This window comes from Pristis pectinata, chromosome 30, assembly GCF_009764475.1.
Source record: "Pristis pectinata isolate sPriPec2 chromosome 30, sPriPec2.1.pri, whole genome shotgun sequence".
Taxonomy (NCBI): Eukaryota; Metazoa; Chordata; class Chondrichthyes; order Rhinopristiformes; family Pristidae; genus Pristis; species Pristis pectinata.
Genome location: NC_067434.1, coordinates 9,205,222 through 9,225,037, shown reverse-complemented (window position 1 = coordinate 9,225,037; position 19,816 = coordinate 9,205,222). Strand labels below are relative to the sequence as shown.

Here is a 19,816-nt window from a genome sequence, read left to right as displayed (position 1 = left end):
CCAGATGATACACAAGCAGAACTTGGTGTGGTATTGGATTTAATTGACAGAATCTTACATACCCTTTTTAAATTGCAGGTCATAAGATCATGAAAGTTTTTGAATAGTGAAATCTGGAAGTGGCAATAGGCATAGGTAAGAATTTCAACAAATGAACCAAGGTACAGGCAGACGCACCATCACTGAGATGCATTTTGACATGCGATGGAGGGTACAAGTTCAACAACTCAACTAGGAGTGAATATGGTGCCAAATTAAAACAATCCAGTTGAGACTGAGATCATGGCCAAGGACAGGGATGAAACTTGTGGCAAATGAATGGAGTATGCAGAGGTCAAAACCAGTTTCTCCAAAATGAAGGTAATTGTGGCTTATTTGACACTGAATGTTTCATGAAACAAAGGCAGATGTTAGAGGTGATGTAGTAGAGCAGAGCATTATTAGCATACGTAATCTCCAAGAAATCCCCCATTTTAAAATTGCTCCACCATTGGTGTATGACACTGAGCCACAAAGAGAGATATTAGGGCCAGATCCCAAAGATTCTGCTGATATGCTCCTAATAATTCCTCGTGACTCAGTGACAAATTGCTCAGGAACTTGGAAAGCAAAGTACAGGGGCAGGAAACCACACCCAAGTGGGTTTCAATCTCGATGAAAGAGTAATTCATGAGCTTATCACATGTTACAGTGGGCAAGGATGAAGATAGCAGGAGAGAACAATTTCAGGACATACCTAACATTGGAGAAAAGAGATGAGTGACTTTGTTAGAGGGAAGGAACCCAACAGGACACAAGTGGTGCAATGAGAGCATGATGAATGGTTCAATGAGTTGTCCACCAGATAAGCTCATCTAACCCTTACAGCTGAAGCAAAAAATAAGAGCCAAGTTGTCCAGCAATCATTTTCTGCAAACCGTCTCACTTACATGTAGCCAGATAATCCTGCAGAAGCATCAGCAGATGCAACAGCTAATCTTTACCCCAAGCTGAATCTCAAAGGCAGATCATGCCAAAACAGGAAAATGAGGTAGAAGTATAAGAGCCCCAAGATTTTTTATTTCTCTTGCAGGAAAGTTACTCAACTAGCCAAGTGACATTATCACTGGGGGCAGATGTACAAGTTTATCAATATAATTTGTGGTTTCCCCACAGAGGGAAGCAGAGAACTCAAGATAGTTCAAACAATTATTATCACATGCACCAAATGTACTGTTGAAACAGAATAGGAATAGAAAAACTTAATTACAAATATGTTGTTTGGTCCATGATAAAGTAGATACAGAGAGCCAACTAAGTCGTATTATAATAGTAAAAAGAGAAAACAGCAAGTTTTAGAAGAAAATTATTGTGCATTCTTCTTTCTGATTCCCTATTAATTGCTGTTTTACCAGGTTTTCCAAACTTCACTACTAAGTTTGCCTGGCACTGAAGTAGTACTGATAGAACTATGGTTGCCCACATTTGCTTTGCCACAATTCTGAATAACTACACTTTCAATCTACTTGAGCAGTTACAGCTACTCAAGCACACTGAAAAGCAAGAATTGCAAATGCTGGCAATCTGAAATAAAGTGTTAGATCTGCTCACGAGGTCAAGCAGTATCTACAGACAGAGAACAGAATCAATGTTATAAGTCAATAACCTGAAATGCTGGCTATTTCTCCCTCAAAAGATACCAAGTATTAATTGTGTTCTCTGTTGTTTATTCAAGAGTTTTTTTCTAAAAACCACCAGCTTCTTTGAAATCATTTCTGCAGTACTTATCTGGGTAAAGTGATCTTTCCGATATAACATTTCACTTCCATCATTTGCTTTGGGGACAATGAGGAAAATCCAAATATTTGAACAGATCTTGCACCAACTGTCTTATACATACACATTTTAGACTGTATCATTTCTACCTATTTAAACTGAATTACAAATGTTTTTAAAACAAAAACAACTGAAAATGTTATGGCATTCAGGAAGTCTAAGAAAGTAACCATGATAATATAATAAGTAATACATTCATTTCACTAAATGCATGTCCAGTGATCAAAATACATAATACCCAACATACTGGACAGATACTGGCTATCTGGGCAAATTGTATCAGACAAAATATGCCAGAAATAAAAAAAACAAACATTCTTTTCCTTATTTGTAAATAAGTCCCTCCTTGGACTCCGTCTTTACCTCTCGTTGTCTTGGTGAAGCAGTCTGCATAATCAAAGACCCCACCCACCCGGGACATTCTCTCTTCTCTTCCATCGGGCAGAAGATACAGGAGCCTGAGAGCATGTACCACCAGACTTGAGGACAGCTTCTACCCCACTGTGAAAGACTATTGAATGGTTCCCTTATACAATAAGGTGGACTATGACCTCACAATCTACCTTGTTGTGACCTTGCACCTTATTGCACTGCACTTTCTCTGTAGCTGTGACACTTTACTCTGTACTGTTATTGTTTTTACCTGTACTACATCAACGCACTCTGTACTAACTCAATGTAACTGCACTGTGTAATGAATTGACCTGTATGATCGGTTTGTAAGACAAGCTTTTCACTGTACCTCGGTATAAGTGACAATAATAAACCAATACATGTACATAACAGACTGGTGCTGGAATATTAATTGGCATTGCCAAAGCATTGGACAGTGCTTAATTACTAAATTGTTAAACTAATTAGGATACTGTCCAATGGATCACTTCAAAACTGTGTTTCATACAACAAGGAGCCAAGTAGTAATGGAACTTCAATGGTGTTTACTTCATTTCCCCAAAGTGAAGAAACACTCGAGGCTGTGGTAACATTAACCCACATTCTTGCTAAAACACCAAGGATTAAAGTGCTGCGGAAAAATTGCACTTACATAGCACCTCGGGTTGCTCAAACCCTTCAAAACACTTCATATTTTGAAATGAAATGCCCTTTGGTGACAAAATGAACCTGTTATTTTGTACTACAAATGGATTTTTGTACTCGTAGTGAGATTAAAGAACATTGGGAGGTGTGGTCAAGTGATTGAGATGGCCCAGGTGGAAAACAAATCTCCTGCTCCACACGTTTCATGCCATCTTACCACTGAACAAGTAGAATTAATCTTAAAAGGAAACAGCATCTCTAACAATGTATCACTGCTTCAATTCCAAAATGGATTATCTATCCACATTCGTCTTAAACATCCCATTAAAATTCCAATTTCAAGGATTATTTTTCTTAAAAATTTTCAGGTAATAAACAATACAAATTATATGAAAACAGACCAGGTGCCAACTGCATAGATTTGAGGAAAAAAAGCACCCTTGAGTATAATTCTCTGATACAGATTATTATCCCCATACAAAATGAGTAATCACCCTTTTTACTCTATTGTACAGTTCCTAGGAAACAGAAATTATCCTTTGAAAATACCAAGTAATTTAACCTCACTGTAAACAGTTACAATAACCATAGGCAAAGTTCATTTATCTAATTTTGCTTATAAACTACTGATTGTACAGCTCATGAATTAGATGCAAGCCATATAATTGTTTCAATAGCTTTATTCAAATACAAAGGAACATTATGTAAACATCCTGCATATTTGAAAACTATTACCAACATCAATGTTTCCTTACATACTGCAGTATCATAAAGCAATCTTTAAATCTGACTACAAAAATTTAAATTACCAATTCATTGCTCAGGTTTCAATTACTTAGTTAGCAAACTTTAAATGCTAGCTCACACCAAGTTAAATCAAAAGGGATTTTTTTTAAAAAAAGCTTTACAGATGTATGAAGAAACAGGTTGTTTGGCAGGAACAACCAGTGAGGAAATGTGATCCACTCGTTCCCCAACCTGGTTAAATAACAACTGATCTTTTAATGTCAGTGCCAGGATGATGATTATTCTTGTTCCCTTAAGGCATTGTCATGTGCCCACAACAAAAAGCTAAAGTTTATGGAGAGGAGTTAAAAGTTTAATGCAATACTGATCTGTCTAATGATCATTTCTACATGTTCCATCCACTCCATCTCAAGCCATCATTCTCGTCCATGTTGCTCACATAAATTAGCAGTATTCCACACTGCTCCAGAGATTCAACATGAGATTCAAGGAAAATCCCCATTAAAAACACTTTTTAAAAAGACATGTTAAATGTTGGGGCATTTTACCTTTTAATTATGGACCTTTCCACCAAAGGGAATTGTTTCATTAAACAAGCAATGATACACAGTCATTGAGTGAAACAGCACAGAAACAGGTCCTCCAGCCCACCAAGTCAATGCTGACCATCCACCACCCAATTACACTAATCCTACAGCAGTTCCATTTTTGTTTTAAATTCTTCCTATATTCTCATCAACTCCCTCTATATTCTACCAAGCTACACACCAAGGGAAATTTACAGTGGCCAATTAACCAACCAAACTACATGTCTTTGGGATGTGGATTTTAACTAGACCACACAGGTCAAACCCATGTAGTCAGAGGGATAATATGCAAAATCCACCCAAGGTCAGGATTGAAGGTGGGTCTCTGGTAGTGCACCACTGTGCCACTCCTTCCTTCCATTTTCCATAACATGTACACATTAGGAATAAGACTAGCTCTGAGATATGGTATATTAAGGTCAGATTAAGAAGAATTTCAACACAGTACCATCAGCCGACACCAAAAATATTCGGGCCATCCCTCTCTAATGAAACCAAGACCCAACTAACATTTTAGTAATTATGCAGCCAAATTCAGCTTTCAAATACTATTTTTGTTTAGCAGTTTTCCGAGACTTTTGAAATACAAACTGAATTGAAAACTGCCAGTGATTTGCTCATCGCTTGCATATTTGTACCAGTGGTACAAGTAAATGAACTCCCAAAGCAGTGGGATTACTACAATACTTCTGGGAAGCATCAAATAAACCCCTAAGTAGGTCCAGATTTAAACCAGACTAAAAAGAGGCACAAAGAGGAAAAGTACATTCTCATTTGGTTTGTAGCAGATGGAATGAGACCAGGTATACTGTAATTACAGGAAATTTACCAAGGGAAATAAAGAATGTTTTGATTTATAAAAAAGCATGTAAAAACAGCAATTAATCTAAGTATTCAATCACCACATGTACAAAATCTAATTTGTACTGGTTTATTTGGTAGCTAAACCATATTAGTTTCACAATTTCCCCAAAATGCATTTAGTAATCATTACTCCTTGATAGAACACATTTCTGACATCCACCATACTTGTTGGGTGGAAGTAGGCTGTCAGATTAAAAAAAGTCAGAATTAACATCCCTCTTCTTCCCCCCCATCCGACCCCATGCATTTTGAAAAAATCTACAAGAACTTTCTTGGGCATCTCTTCCCTAGGAAGGGAACAAAAATTGGCCTCTTCATTCTTACCGAACAAGTGTTAACTCACAAATCTTGTATCACTCCTGCAAAACTTCCTTGAACCATTCTCAGTGCATCAATATCCTTTGTATAATTTGGTGAATAGAACCTCACACAGTCCTCCACCTGCAGTCCAGGCAATGGACAACCAGATTCATAGGAACACCAGCAGTCAAAGTATCTACTATTAAATCAGACACCAGAACCTGTAATGACCCCTATCACCCCACCAGCCTTCACATCCAGCAAGTCATTCTTCAACGTTTTCTGCCAGATACAACACGATCCCACCACTAGTCACATCTTCCCCTACCCATCCCTTTCTGCAAGGACCACTCTCTCTGGAAGTCCTCGATTAGCAACTGCTTTGCTGATCACCTGTGCTCTGTCTATAATGGCCATCTGGAGCTCCCAGTTAACAGCCATTTTAATTTCCCTTCCCATTCCCACACCTGTCCTTGGCCTCTTCCACCACCAAAGCAAAGCCAAATACAAAAAAGAACAACATCTTGTTTTCTGCCTGGGTAGTCTACAACCCAATGGTATGAACATTGAATTCTTCAATTTCAGGGAACCCTGCTTCCCCTTCTCTTTCCTTCTGATCTACTCAAGGTCCTCTTACACACATCCTTCTTTCCAACCCTCCCCACCTCTGTCCCCTCCTGTCGTATAAAATCTTTCTTTACTGTCTTAAAGATCAAGGACTCTGGACACAAGCTTTGTAGACCAAAACTAGTTTAATAACAAAGGCAAACGCGGGACAGAATGGATGGGAACAGACACACACTCACTCACGCACAGGATACCACGAACATGAGAGGGGAATCGCAACTGGGGTAAAATACATTCACACACACTGATACAAACAAACACACAATAACAATGTACAACTTCAGGATATAACACTTCAATGCCTGACCCACACTAGCATTGGCCCTTAACGCTCCTTGAGCATGAGTGAAACGCTCCCTGACCATGTGGTGATGCACTCTTACCAATGATCTCTGCAGCGTTGTCTCACTACTCCTGAGGTCGTCAAAGAGGAAGGGCTAGGGGATGCAGCCCTTTTTATGGTGCTAGGAGGCTGGGTGGAGCCTCACTGTTGTGATTTAAATGAGCCAATGGTGTGGGAGTCAAAGACAAAGGTTCCTGCCACAGCCAATGGTCAGGCAGGTTCAGAGACAAAAGGTACTCTCACACCTGAGGGGTGGGTGGAGCCGCACCTTGACTGACAGTAGTATCACTTCCGATCAGAGGAGCAATGCTGTCCTCTGGTCAGCGGGGGTCATTGGCATTACTGTCACATGACAGCCATGTGGATTTCTCACAACACCTCCCCACCTACTCCACCTGCCCATCACCAACACACTACTTCTACTGATGCCCTGTCCCCTCCCCCCACTGTTCCTATCTGCCCATCTTTCCTCCCTTATTTGATTCCTGTCTTCACCTTCCTTTCTTATCAGATTCCAACATCTGCAGCCCGTTGTTGCCGCCACCTATCACCTCCCAGTCTATCGCCATTTCCACCCTTCCTTCCCCACCTGACTCCATCTCCCAATCAACCCCTCCTCACCTGGATCCACCTATCACTAGCCAGCTCTTGCCCCACCCCTCCCCCTCACCTATTTATACCGGCCATCTCCCCTTTACTCTTTCAATCCAGATGGTGCCTCGACCCAAAATATCGACTGTACATTTCACTCCACAGATGCTGCGTGACCTGCTGAATTCCTCCAGCAGCTCATTTTTTGCTCCAGATTCCAGCATCTCCAGTCTCTTGCGTCCACTTCTAATGACTGCTAAGTGAAATATCCATGCTCCCATAGGATGAATCTCCTTGATCAGCTGACCTCCTTACTATTAAACCAAGACCATTCTCTGTCCAGTCCATGTGGTTAATGAGATACAACAGTCACACATGTTAAAAATAAACATAGGCACATTCCACTGCTCAGAAATGAAGTGGAAATTATCCTAAACCCCAAAGAACCATCCAACAAAAACAACCAAGACAGCAGGTTGTCACCAGTGAAAGCCTGATGGCAGTATGTGGTAATTACCCGTTCTATGAAGATATATCATTAAATAAATTGCTAAAGAGTTCACAGTAAAGGTCACTTACTATTGAATCTTCCACACACAAAGCTGCAATTTACATTTGTCTACACTTACCTCTGACAGTCAACCACATAAACAGACTATTGTCTATTTTGACAACAGCCAATGGGCTTAGCTAAAGTACATAGAAACAAATATTTCAAACTGCTGCTTCCATTATTTAAAAAATAATTAAAAAGCAGGTTGTTGTTAGTTAGTTCATAACACTACTAAGTCAGAATGTACCGATTGAAGATTGGGGAAAATATAGGAGGAATGAGCACAACCTATAAGTAGATTATTTAAAATAATTGCCACATTCAATTTCATATTTAATTCACAATTTTATTTAATTTTCAGCCTTCCAAAAGTAAAAAAAGTGCACGCTTTGGGGTTTGTGTAGAAGTAAAACATTTATTTCACCATTGACTAGGCCAAGGACCAAAGATTCTACAAACATTTGGGAGAAAAGGGACAAGTGGGCGGGATAAAAATGATAACCATGATTGAACGACAGATGAAAACACGAACGATTTTGGGAAAGTTGGAGTTTGCTGGAGAGAAAGCTCAGGAAGGTCAATGTGGAGAGCATTCAAGAAGTTGAGAGCATTTAGAGAGCATAAGAATGGATGAGAGTTTTTGTGAAATTTGTTCAGGAGGTTGAGCAATATTGCAGAAATATCCAATTTGATAATGGTTAGGATGTGGGGTTTGAAGAATAGTTCTGGTTGCATAGCAGCATGCCGAACCAAAGTAAACAGGAAAGGACATGGTAGCAGCCAAGAGCAGAAGCATAATAAAACCACTTTGATTTTACTTATATTCAGGTGGGAAAGTTCTGTTTTTAGCCACAATTTGGACAAGTAATCTGATATCAAGAATAGAAAAAAGCATGTTGTTTAGAAAGCTATAAATGGGATTAAAGTGCAGCAACTGCTTACTATTAAATATGCATATCATTCCATTCTGCTGAAAGAAAAGTAGATTACAAAATGAAAACTTCCATTAACTTTAACACACTTCTTCAATTCTTGCCTGAGTGGTTGTGTTCAACCCAAAATACCCCCATTACTGATTTCCAATGCAGCCACTTTTAAATTTGCAATTGGGTCATGCATACTTCTACTTAGATTACTGTTCTTAACAGTGAGAGCATTTGAAACACCATATTTTCAGCATGTTTTGTGAAGCCAGGCTATTTTTCACAGTAACAGTTTTCACAGAAAACATCTTGATTGATTGAAAGAGAACACAAAAGCTACACATTTTAAGCTAAAAGCATAATACAAACTTATGATTCCCTTTGCGGGAGGAGATTTATTCAATGGCTAAAAGAGCATAAAAACAAGACAAAACATGACAAGATGAGTTTTTACAGAAAGTGACTAAACTTTTGAATTTATATTGCACCATTCTAAAATGTTGATATGCCTCAAACAATTGCCTTTTAACTGGCATGGAAAATACCTCAGCTAAATCTGTGCCAGTAATGTCACATATTCAGTGTCATCTATAGTTTGTAACAACTTTAACCTTTAGTGTTTTAAGTCTTGTTCCACATAAATACCTTACCAAGTTTTCAGAAGAATTATGACCCCAACAAAACCAGAGAGCCTTTTATTGTTGCAATAAATTATCAGAGTATCTAGTTGGTGCTAATGATGATCACTCTAAACTATCAGAAGAAAAAAATTAACGTCCACAGATATTGTTAGGATTTAGATTGCTTTCCTGTGAATTTGGAAGATCAAAAACTTTCACTTAGACTACTCTGTACATAGTCCACTCTAGCTTTTTACAAAATGAGCAGCTCTCATAGTATTTCTCAAGACAAGTCAGTAGTTATACAGCTGCTGGCAGGTGGTGGTAGATAGGTAATATGATTACTGCTCGGGGTTGATGAATATGGCAACTGACAAAATCTGGAAAAAGTTTTGAGTAATGTGCTTGGTGTCTCAAGAGCTATTTTTCTCCCTTTGAGCCAACTGTGATTTGTGCTCCAAGTATACATGCAAGAACACAAGAGGCACAAAGAAGCCACTAAACCTACTCCACCATTCAATAAGGTTATGGCTGATTTTCTATCTCAATGTCATTTTCTGTAGGAGGTCATTTGTTCTGAAATCAAGGAGACCACAGCACAAATTAATGTTCATCTAGAGAATATTACAGGCCAATAAACAAGACTGCAAAATGTAATAATTGATTTATTCAAATAAATCCTCTCCAGGTCACCTACATTCATTTGAAAAGGATTGTATTCTTTCTCTTCTAATTGACAAGCAGCTAATACAAGTTACACTCCAGTCTTCCAATTTACATTCACAACAATATAAATGAGGTTACATGCAATTTCCTCTCTCAATACTCGAGAATTCTTCCATGTCACAATTTTTTGCTTCAGGAGAATGGGCTGATGTAGTCAAGATAAGATTTTAATCCTCAACAAACATGATAAAATTATTGAAATTCTCAAATTTGACTCCAACATCTGTCTTGCTCTCTTTTGGTTTTAATAGCAGGTGGAGGTCCAGCCTCACTTATTCCCTTTTGAAAGCTCTGATTGGTTATGTTTCAATTACCCTTAGAGGCATTAAGTTGCAGCTTATAATTACACTTCATATAACAATGTTACGTCCTGTCAAGATTTTGAATCCATACAAGCCCACCACCAGAAGCAGGCACAAGTCCACCTATTCCCACACCATGTCCTTGAACAATACCCTAATGGGAAAAACTTTTCTCTAACACACCACTATCCAATGTCCCCTCAACCTACTTTGCTCCAACTACAACTTGTCCAATTTAACTTTTCAGCTGAAATCTCATCCCCATAGATATTAGACCTTTCTAATATCTTTTCTCTGCACCCTCTCTGGGACCTTCCCATCTTTCTTAAGCTTAGGTGACCAAAATTTAACAATACTTCGGTTGGAGTCTAAACAGTGTTTTATACAAGTTCAACACAACCTTCTTACTGGAGTCACCCTTGAGACTTTGTTGTGCCAGACTAGCAAGATTTTCCAGACTATTGGATATTATTCTTATTAATACAAATTACACTTTTATTTCACTTTTTTCCACGTTACACAGTCAGATAATAAAATTTCTGGTGAACATATTGAGTTTGAAGGGAACAAGAAATATACAAGCTCTCCAGAACTTGGTTCTTGACTACTTGGGTCCAAGTACCCAACCCTGACTTCAAAAGCACACTTGCCCACAATACAAACCTCAGTCACAGCCACATTCCAGATCCTGGCCGTGGCTGCATACCCCACCTACTCTCTGGACCACTGACTCACTTTCCAGATGCTGAAGCATTGTATGCTGGATTATCAGAATTCTACAATAATCCAGATCAATAGTCCAATTATACTTTTGTGAACCTGATTAGAAAGGTTACATGAACACAGTCACAAAAGATATGTTTAACTATACTTCCTACTTAAAGATAATGGCTAATTTGATATTTGGGAATTGAGGTTCTGGGATAAGGAAAATGGAGTTGAAACCAAAGATCAATCTCAGCCTTGGTTATATCTAATGACTCAACATCCACAGCTCTGTGGATAGAGGATATAAGGAATCGTTCCTCATTTCAGTATTTTACTCAAAGCCTCAATCCTTTCAACACCATCTATCCAGACACGTCATCTCAGAACCTTGCATTTAAATGGGATGTTTTGTTTATCCCGACACCAACAATTATGTATCTATTCTGTTCAATTATTCTTCATAAGATATCTCCCTCCTCCCAATAAATTTTCACTGGACAGCCTCCAAAGCAAGTATACTTCCCCAGATAAGGCTAACCCACTAAATCAGTTGTGGTAAAACTTCCTTATCCTTGCATTCCATTCTCCTTGAAGTAAAGACCAACACTCCATTTGCCTTATTAATCACCTGCTAAACCTGTAGGGTAACTTTTCTTGTACAAAGGCACCAGTCTCCATTTTAATAATACTGGTAGTTCTGCTATAACACGAGTTTCCATAACACAAATTGGATACATTGTGATTGATGAATTATGGAAAACTATTTCTATTACATGGGCTTAATTGGTTATAACATGATTTAGATTGGGAACCAGAGAACCACTTACGAATTACTTTGGAAATTGACAAGCAGAAAAGAAGCTGGCTTGGGGGAAAAAGAGTCTTGGGGACAAAAAAACTTTTCATGTAACCGTCCCACAGTAATCAGACACCATTGTCTCTAAAGAACACAGGCTGCTAGTTTCACCAGGGGAGGCCAGTGGAAATTGACAAGCAATTGCTTCAATTGACACTTGTGAAACATACTATTATACAATGTAATATACAGCCTTTAGTATTTTTAGCTTGCAGTAACAAAAGAACATTATGGCTATTAAAAACCTTTATTTTTGAAAATCTTGAGAAAAATGACTTTGCTATTGCAAATCTGAAACTCTCTAGCTGCTAACCCATTTTTCACATTGACACAATTGCTTTTGTAGCACAATTTTCTATAACATAAGTTTTCTTAGGAACACAACTATCACATTATAGCATTAACTACCTTGTACTGCATTCCTATTCTTGCTAAAGCAAGGTTTCTAGAAGAAGTCAAATGAACTATTTCCCTCAGAAAGGAAACAATGTTTGTTTTGTAATCCTTCAGTATCCCAAACAGAACAAATATAACATTTTATTCAAAATGTTAAATTTTATTTCTCCATATAAGAATAGCTCGTTTAATATCCAGGCAGCACTATCCAAGACTGTTGTATTTGTCTTCGCATTAAACAACTTCTTAAAATCAACTTTGTCCAGTTCAAAGTGCAACTATGGGCACTTACATGGGCCCAAGTTATCCCATTAAAAGACATGCACAAGTGAAACAGTCTTTATTTCAGTCCTACTCTCCAAAATGTCTTCCTTCCTCCTTAACCATGGTTTGCCTCCATCACAGTGCCCTTGACCACATTTATTTCCCACACCTCTGCTCTCAATCTTCCTGGACAGATCAAAAACTGAATACTCCTGTTCCGTACCTTCCATCCCACCAGATTCCACATTCAATAGATCATTCTTAAGTTCCACCAGCTCCAACAAGATTCCACCATCAGGCACATATTCCCCTTGCCTTACTATATTTTAAATAGATTACTCCCTTTGCAACTCCCCATTGTACAGCACTTTCCCATGCAAGTGCTGAACTGCAAAAGATGCAACATCTGCCCTTTCACCTCTTCCCTTCCTACTATCCAGGGACCCAAACACTTTCCTGGTGAAGTAGCAATTCACTTGCACTTCTTCCAATTTAATGAACTGTATTTGGTGTTCACGGTGTAGCCTCCTCTACACTGGAGAAATCAAACGCAGAATGGGTGATCACTTTGCACAGCACCTGCGCTCAGTCCACAGGAGTGATCCCAAATTTTTGGTTAGTTACCACTTTGATATCCTATCCGACCCTCTCTCTGAACTTTCTATTTATGGCCTCCTAAGCTGTCACAGGGCCCAATGCAAGTGCAAGGAACAACAGTTCATCTTCCATCTGGGCATGTTACAGCCTGTAGGACTCGGTGTAATTTCAACTAACTTGCTCTTTTTCTGTTTGTATGAGAAGTGGACATTTTTGCCTGCCATCCTTTTTTTTAAATAAAAAAAATACCTATTTTGTAGGGTCTGCCCTGCAGGGCATGTCACTGACAAAAGCTTAACCTGATCTTAACTGCCCTATTATTTCACCTTGCGAGAGAAATTCCTATTATTCCACCTGTCACCTTCCCCTACTTTCTCTGCTGCTTAAAACTAACTTTCTCCTCTTTCTCAGACCCGATGAAGGATCCTGGACCTGAAATATTAACTGTTTCTCTTTCCATAGATGCTGCCTAACCTCCTGAGTTTTTTTTCCCCAGCAGGTTCTGTTTATTTCTCCAGGGAGTGTTTGATCCCTCAATTGTGCTGCTTTATTGTACTTTTCATTCAAGGATTTCTTTGATGAAGCAATTGCTGGACAAGTGGATAGGGTGAAGCAAAGCCAGTTTCAGCTGTGGTTTCATTCATGACAAATTAGTCCAACAACACTTAAAAGATCAAATACTTGATACTTGTATGCCCTAAACCAAGCAGAAATATTCAAAAACAAAAAAAGTCATTAAAACAAGTCACAATATAAGTCATAAAAAAATCTCACTATTTCAAGTTTCCTTCCTACAAGGTTGCAATGGCAATATCACTAATGAAGTTAACGTGACCTGAATGGAAAACACAGAAGTTCAAAGATCCTATGGACCAACATTGTTAAAAACCATTTCAATTACTTGGCTGTGATATTTTCATCCAGGCATTTCCTCAAAGACAGCAACCAGTCCAATACACGCAATGCAGGGCTTAAAACAAAAGTACTTAAGTTTTTTTTGTAGCAGTATTTTTGCTTAATAATGCAACAACATTTGTGCTACCAAGTTAAACAGAATTTTAGGAGACTGAACCATAAAATGCTCTTCTTGCCTCTAACCCACAATTCAATCATTACAAATCTCTTTCATGCAGATCATCTTCCATCAACTCTCAAGTTTCTATGACCTAATTGGCTCTGTAGAATACCTTGAGAAATTGAGCAATTTTGAAGTTGTAATGATGGTGCAAATTGAATAGGATAATTTTAACCATGAGCACATCCTGGTTCTAAAGAAGACTCGAAAATAATCTAGACTAGGTGAAGCTTTTGCTGAGCATTTCCAACAATTCTATACAATACTGCAGGTATCCACCCACGTACAAACGTAATATTCAAGAGCATTAGAAAACCTCAACAGGTAGCCGAGCTGGGGCTTGGCATTGGTATCAGTCAAAGGCATCCAGAAGGACATTGATTCAAGGCTCATGAGCCACACATAGCCTCACTACTCAGCTTCAAGTCTCAGCAAGACACATCTGGATCAGCACAAGTTCAAGGTAATAGGCAATGCATGTGTTGAGTTGGACAGTATGGACCACTAGATTGTGCCAGTTGTGGTCCTATTAACACCCAGACACCCTATTATTTCACTATTTTTACATGTTGCACAGTAACATAATAAATTTCCCAATAAACCCAGTGAGTTTAGAGGGAGCTGGAAACATACAACCACTCCAGACCTCAGCTCCAGCTGCACACCTCACTCACACTTTGGACCCTTGGCTCATACTCCAGATTAATGAGTCAACCAGACGCCAAACAATCAAGATTTCCAAACAACAGATGCCAGATTATCAGAGTTTCACTGTAGACAGATACTTGATGGTCAGCATGGACATGGTGGGCTGAAGGGTCTGCTTCTGTACTGTATGACTCTGAGTGTTAACAAACATTATGACAGACCCTATCTGCTCTCAGTGGTATGGATTGTTCTATGCCCATCTCAAAGAGGTGCTAAGGAGTTATCCCCAAAATTCTGGCCAATATTTATCCTTCAATCAACATCACTAAAGCAGATTATCTGATCTTGTTTGCACTGTTGTTTAAGGGAGCCTGTGTCACTGTTCCTTCCTCACAACAATGACTACACTTCAAAAAGTACTTAAATGACTATAAAGTTCTTTGGGATATCCAGGGATTATGAAGAACATTTTTTTTCTTGAAAACAGTCCAATTATAGCATTTATAGTTCTCCTGAAACTAAGAAGCATAAGTGCACCAGCAATCTTTTTCAATTCTCTACCACATAAAATTCAGACATACCAGAAAGAAAGAATGGGGACAAATGGGGAAGCATATCAAAGGTTAAAAATGAAGTTGCCAGATTTTGACTGAAAAGTACTTCTTTAGGGATGCTTGATAGAATAACCTTTGCATTCAATTTTATTGTCTTGAGTATCAGTGCTAAAGAGGATATGAAATCTTCTCTCTTGCCCTGCGTCAACTAGCATATTACTGGATCAATGATTTGGGACCTTCATCTGACAGGGGAACCCTCCAAGATAATTTACTGACCTTGCCTATCTAGCACCAATATTGTTATCTTGATTGCCTGACAGGAAGCGATGAAACAAAGTTTCACAGCTGCAACAAACTATTGTTTAAATCCAAAACAATTGTTATCTCTACCAGGCAAAGGGCCAAGTGTGCAAGGACAATCGCTGAGTAATGCAAGAGAACTGAGCATTTGGCCTACTATTGGCAAGAGAGCTTGTTGTTTAAATTATTATTCTCAAGCATCCTGGAGAAACCATTTTAACATGGTTCTAAATTGCCCAAGAGATAGGAGGGCCTTATAAAGGCAGCAAGGCAAGGTAAATGCAACTTCAAACAATGGTCTGATATTTCAGCATTTCCATGTTGGAACAAGAAAGTGAGCTGATCAAATACACTGAAACATTCATTAGCAGTTAACAGTCACCATTAACTTATTCTGCTGTGGCAAACTGAAAGGGTGTGTTTCTTGTTTACTTGCTAAAATCCACATTCTCATACTTGTGAAATTACACATTTATCGTAAGCAATGCAATTAACAATAACGTAAATAATAAAAAGCAATTGTTGGTGACAATAGCTGTGAATTTACCCAAGAAAAAAATAATGCTGAATTGTTAATATTTTATGAGGAAAATGTGAAGATATTTAGTTTACTAGATTCTATAATCGCAAAAAATTCTCAAAAACATTGCGAAAGTAATTTATAACACAAACATGATCCTGTTCCTGTTAAAAATGATGCTCCCAAATTTCAGATTTCAACAATTATTTCACAAATTTTAAATTAACGAAAACACTATTTTAACAGCATATCTGATAGTCCAAAATAAAAGGTGTTCAACAAGTTTGGTCAATTTTTGGATTTGGTTTCCAGTTGTCAGCTATGGTTTAGTTGGTAGATCTCTTGCTTCTGACTCAAGATTTACGTGGCTTCAGTCCCCCTACAAACACAAGTATCTAGGCTGACACTTCCAATGTAATACCAAGGGAGTGTTGGTTGCACTGATTAGAGCTGTCTTTTTTTGGGATAAGATGTTAAAAGACAGATCACACTTGCTCTCGCAGATGGATGCAAAAGATCCAATGGCATTGTTTCTGAAGAATAGGGAAAATATCATCTGTGTAATGACCAGTATTTTTCCTCTTAACCATAATTGCTTAAAAGATTAGTTGGATATCATCACAATGCAGTTAATGGCAACTTGCTAATGATGCACTTTCTTTAATGCAGTATTAACTATACTTCATAAGTCAGTATTTGACTGTAAAGAAGTGGATTATCTATAGTTGCAAAAGTGGGCTATGTCAATGCAAATCAAAACAGAATATGCTGGAAAAACTAATCAAGTCGGATGGCATCTGAGGAAAGAGAAAGTCAACATTTCAGGTCTGCAACCCTTTGTCATAGTTCACAGAGTTCTGGTGAAGGATCGCAGACCTGAAACATCGACTTTCTCTTTCCTCAGATGGTGCCCAACTTGCTGAGTTTTTCCAGCATTTTCTGTTTTTGTTCCAGATTTCCAGCACCTGCAGTTTTCTTTTAATTTTGTTTTGTCATAGTTGTATGTGGTATCACATGTGCTTACAGACTCCATTTTCTTTGTTGTAACTTTTTTGTGGCAGCTACACAAAATAAAACCACAATCAGTAAAGCAGCAGGCAAGCAAAAGGAAAGTGCACTGAACCACCTGGAGCCCAACAAATGAAGTTAAAATGCAAACTTCAGTCAAACACTGGTTACAAGGACAGGCTGAGCATTTCCAGTTTTTGCTTTTAAACTGCCCTTTCACCTTAGGCATGGATTGTTCCCATTGAATTTATTAATATTACTTTTTTTGACAAAAATGCACAGTTGTTTTCACTCGCACCAATAAATACTGTTAGCTAGTGGCATTAAAGGACAGAAATAGATCTTTGAAAGTATCATTAAGTATAAAAAAGATCACTTCAGGGATTCTAAGCTTGGAAAAAGGCAATATTTAATGCACAAAGCTTATATAGAATTCACAGCACTGAAACAGTCTGGTTCATTGTTTACGTGCAGTTTACCCGAACCTCACCCTCTCAGCACATTCTCCTTGTAACTACCTCTCAACTGCTGGTTATGGTAGTAAGTTTCATATTCTAAAGTAGTTTATCCGAAATTTGCTGGATTTAATCAGGAGACCCCAGATTTGATTATCACCTCTTCTGCTCCACCAAATAAGAACACTTTCTCTGGCCTCTCAAAAGACCTCAACCAGGTCACTCGTTAACCTTGTACTATTCCTAAATACAAACAGTACACCTGGTCAGTTTCTTGCACTCCATGTGCGACCATCAGCGGCGTTGATGGCAGCAGGGAGTGGTCAGTGCTGACAGCGGTCGCGGCTTTGCCCGCCCCCGCCACCATGACAACACCCAACGACCCCTGATTCTAGAACGCGGATTTGGAACGTCGGCGGGGTTTAAACGCGCGCGCCCGCCCGCCTCGCGCCGCCCGGGTAACGGCTGCTGGCTTCCCGCCCTCCGCCCTGCCTCTCACCTTCGGCTATCAACTCCTCCACCGTGACCTGGTAGCGGCCCACCGTGTACACCTTCCCCTGGAAGGACGACCACCCGCCGGCGTTTCCAGACTGGCCTCCCCCTGCCGCGGCGACGGCCGCGCCTTCCCTCCGAGCATCAAAAAACTTCTTCATCGTGTCGTGAGGTAAATGGGGGAAAAATGTCGCCGCCGTGTCCCCCGCCGCCACCACCGGCTTTCTCCTCCCCCCTCCTCACTTCACCCACCCCTTGCCCCACCGCATCGCGACTCTGAAGATGACGGAAGGGCAGGCGGGCGAGCGCTCGGTTCACGTTGGCGCTGACCGGCAGCGCATCCCTGACAGACTGAGGCGGTGAGGGGAACCTGCAGCCGGAGCTGGAGCCGGAGCCGCCCCTCCCGGAAGCGGAAGTGTCCATTCACAACACACACAGACAAACTTCGCCCATTCAGCACCCCCGATAGCGCACCATCCGGCTCCGGGATAAGCTATAAGGAACGTTATGGTTATACTTAACGAAATATAGTCAATGGGAGTAATTTAAAGGGGGGGGGGGAGGAACAAGTAACAGTTTTCAGGTGAGCAAGAGAGACCAAGGTGACTTTGCCATGTGCCAGTGTCCCAGATGAGTCCCGGCTGGTACCGTGGTCAAATGGCTGCTGTCTGCGAGGGATAACTATTCAAATGTTTTCTATAGCCTAGTAATTTCTAAGGTAGGGACATGTTCGGCACAGCTTTGTGGGCCGAAGGGCCTGAATTGTGCTGTAGGTTTTCTATGTTTCTAAATGCTGGGTACAGATTGGCACCAACCTTTAGGGACCTCGCCTTCAGTCGCCCGGACAGATAGTGAAATGGGGGGGGGGGGAAGAACTGCAAATATTGTAAACCTGAAATCTAAACAGAAAATGCTGAAATACTCAAGCAGAAGAAACGGCTTCAGTTTGGGAAGCCTTCATTAGAAGTGGGAAAGGGAGAAAAGTTAATTTTAATTTGTTGAGAGGGTTGGATAGGACAAAGGGAATATTCCTGATTGGGTGAGGTTTCTGACTAAGGATCTGAAATGTTAACGCTTGTTTCTTTACCCATAGATGCTTCTTGACCTGCTGAGTGTTTCCAGCATTTTCTGTTTTTATTTTGCCCAAGCAGGTATGTGACCAAATGGTTTAAGCATTGGGGCCAGGCAGGCAAGTTTTTCTTTTCACCACCAGTGCTGTTTTTCCCTTTGCTCCCCTAACATCATTCTACCCACCCATTGAGCATCCCCCCACCAACACAAACCCACACATACATACACACACACACACTCTCTCTCTCTCTTAAACCAGGCGCCTCATCTTGTGCACTCCCTGGATAATGCCAAGATTACCAAGGCCTGGTGATTTTGAACATTATCTCCCAGAGCTTCGAGCTTCCATAAAAATAAATCCTTACTGCTATTAACAGAACTTCCAGCCCCCCTGCTTCTTGATGATAATCCCCTTTCTATGGGTTACATGCACCCAGCTCATTCATACAATAAGTGGACTGAGGCTCACTTCTGAATATATTCAAGATGAAGATCAGTAGATTTCTAGGGATATTGGATTAGTGCCATTAATGGTGAAAGTTCAGTCATGGTCTTATTGAATGGCAGATCTGATACAAGGGGCCAAATAGTTGACTCCTGCTTCTATTACTTATGCTCTTATGTACCTTCCATGACTTCTAAACATCACAAAGAGATTTACAATAATCCTAACAAAGAGTTAAACAAGGAATGAGTCAGTCAATAAAGGCACAGTCTTAAAAACAATATTGGGATAATAGAAGAGAGTTTGCACTCGCATTGTGCCTTTCATAGTCTCAAGATAGAATTTAGAACAGTACAGCATAACAGAACCTTCAGCCCACAATGTCTGG

At 39.6% G+C, this 19,816-nt stretch overlaps 1 protein-coding gene across 1 annotated transcript in view; it reads right to left on the bottom strand.

Annotated features, from left to right (window-relative positions):
• The window catches only part of LOC127584734 (AP2-associated protein kinase 1-like), a 63,651-nt gene extending 45,220 nt beyond the window's left edge, over window positions 1-18,431 (bottom strand). Inside the window, exon 1 of the mRNA XM_052041647.1 lies at window positions 17,920-18,431. Within this exon, the coding sequence (XP_051897607.1) occupies window positions 17,920-18,073 (154 nt within the window). The 5' untranslated portion in view covers window positions 18,074-18,431. The remainder of the gene's footprint in view (window positions 1-17,919) is intronic.
• Window positions 18,432-19,816: the final 1,385 nt, after the last annotated feature.